The sequence below is a fragment of the Penaeus monodon genome, chromosome 20 (genome assembly GCF_015228065.2).
Source record: "Penaeus monodon isolate SGIC_2016 chromosome 20, NSTDA_Pmon_1, whole genome shotgun sequence".
Classification (NCBI taxonomy): domain Eukaryota; kingdom Metazoa; phylum Arthropoda; class Malacostraca; order Decapoda; family Penaeidae; genus Penaeus; species Penaeus monodon.
The window spans coordinates 41,207,933-41,209,627 of record NC_051405.1 but is presented as its reverse complement, the minus strand read 5'-3'; the positions used below and the strand labels follow the sequence as shown (position 1 = coordinate 41,209,627).

Here is a 1,695-nt window from a genome sequence, read left to right as displayed (position 1 = left end):
ATGTCAGAAGTCTGAAAATGAGGAATCTACAATCTTGGTTTATTTAATCATATGGAATATATAATTTGCTCATGTTGTTATTCCTGAACCTGCCTTCCTGGCAATTAAAGGTCTTGAGAGTAACTGAATACTACCGTTGTAAATGATGTTTGACATTCTAAGAGTCGGGATTTGACACTATCTTATCCAAAATGCACCGATTGTGAATACGAGCATTCAGAACTATGATGTATGTTTGAAAAAAGGAAAATATAATAATCAGAATGGGTTATGGAATTTATTGTGAAAATATGGTAATTTTTTTGTATTCTGCAAATGGATTTCTGCCAATATACTGAAAATGCAGATTTAAAGCAAGAATCACTGAATTGTCTTGGCCACAGATTTCAATATTTTGATCCCTGTTGATGAAATTACAAAACATTATCCTGTTCAAAGAAAAAGCTACCAGTGGACTTATCCCTTTATTTTGAATACTAGTGTTAGGGCCACTGAAATAGTCTACAGTGCACGAAATATGTAGGGGTGCAAAAGCTGAGCTTTGTTTTGTTTTTAATAATATACTTGTAAGATGTCACTTTTCATGTTTGTGACACAGGCACAGTTACACTACTTACCTTTAGGCCTGTTCGAGTCCTTGATGTTCATGCAAGGCTTTTTATGTTCTGTTACTACACAATAAAATGAAATGATGTTCATCTTGACCATATAAGTCTTCTGACCACTTATTCCTTTCACCACATGACATCCCTATCAAAAAAGAAAAAGTAATTTTTGTGCATCAAAAATGCTTAGTATAAATCATTAGTTCTGTATTGCTCACAGTGAGCTGCACTTGCCCACCTAGAAGAAAATACATAAGAATGGTTCTCTGTAGTTGTGGAAAAAATTACATTTTGCGGTCAAAGAGAAAATCTTGATTGATTCTAATAGCAAACAAATATGCTTTGTTTGCCTGTTTCTATAGTTGCTATGTGTAGACATGTTTCCATAAAGTTGTATGATTTTTAAACTAGGAGTAGATTAGAAATTTTGTATTTGATTATTTTTTATTGAATTTTTAGTAGATTATGACAAATGTCTTGGTATAGTCAAGGATAGTATTTCTGTTACTAAGAAAAAGAATAAGTTAGCTTTGATTTATCGTTTTTCTAGATAATTAAGTGATGGGCTCATTATGCATAACCAGCTGTAAGTGTTTTCTTGAGAGAGATCCTCCTATGTTTGTGCCTGATTTGTTGATTCGTTTCAGCATAATGACGGTTTCCCCTCGCAAAAAATCGCTAGTCGTTGGCAGACTGCGGCCATCCACAAAGTCTGCAAAAGAGTCTCCACCACAGGATGAGTGGCTGGCTGCAGAGAGCTTCCAGTTCACAGATTCCCCACCCTTAAATAGGAAGTAAGTTCACATGGGTATGGTTATTGAAAGTTGATGATCAGCACTCTCTTCCAGGTCGGTTCATCCGTTTCCTAGTAATTCTTGTGATTACTGGTATTATTGCACAAATTCCTTCCTTCCAAGCTCTTAAAATCAAAGACCAAAATTTGGCAAGATTGGACCTGCATTATAGCGGAAGCAGCAGCTGTGGTAATGATTTAAGAAAAGAGTACGTCATATGTACTTGTGAATAGATCTTTTCAGTGCCGTCAGGTGAAACTTGCCTATTGTACTACTACTTTAGATTTTAGATAGAT

The 1,695-nt window shown here is 35.1% G+C and overlaps 1 protein-coding gene across 2 annotated transcripts in view; it reads left to right on the top strand.

Annotated features, from left to right (window-relative positions):
- LOC119585828 (proteoglycan 4-like) overlaps window positions 1-1,695 on the top strand; it is an 8,251-nt gene that overhangs the window by 1,287 nt on the left and 5,269 nt on the right. For both annotated transcript variants that reach the window (XM_037934558.1, XM_037934557.1), the window contains exon 2: window positions 1,253-1,399. In XM_037934558.1, the coding sequence (XP_037790486.1) occupies window positions 1,257-1,399 (143 nt within the window). In that variant the 5' untranslated portion in view covers window positions 1,253-1,256. The remainder of the gene's footprint in view (window positions 1-1,252; window positions 1,400-1,695) is intronic.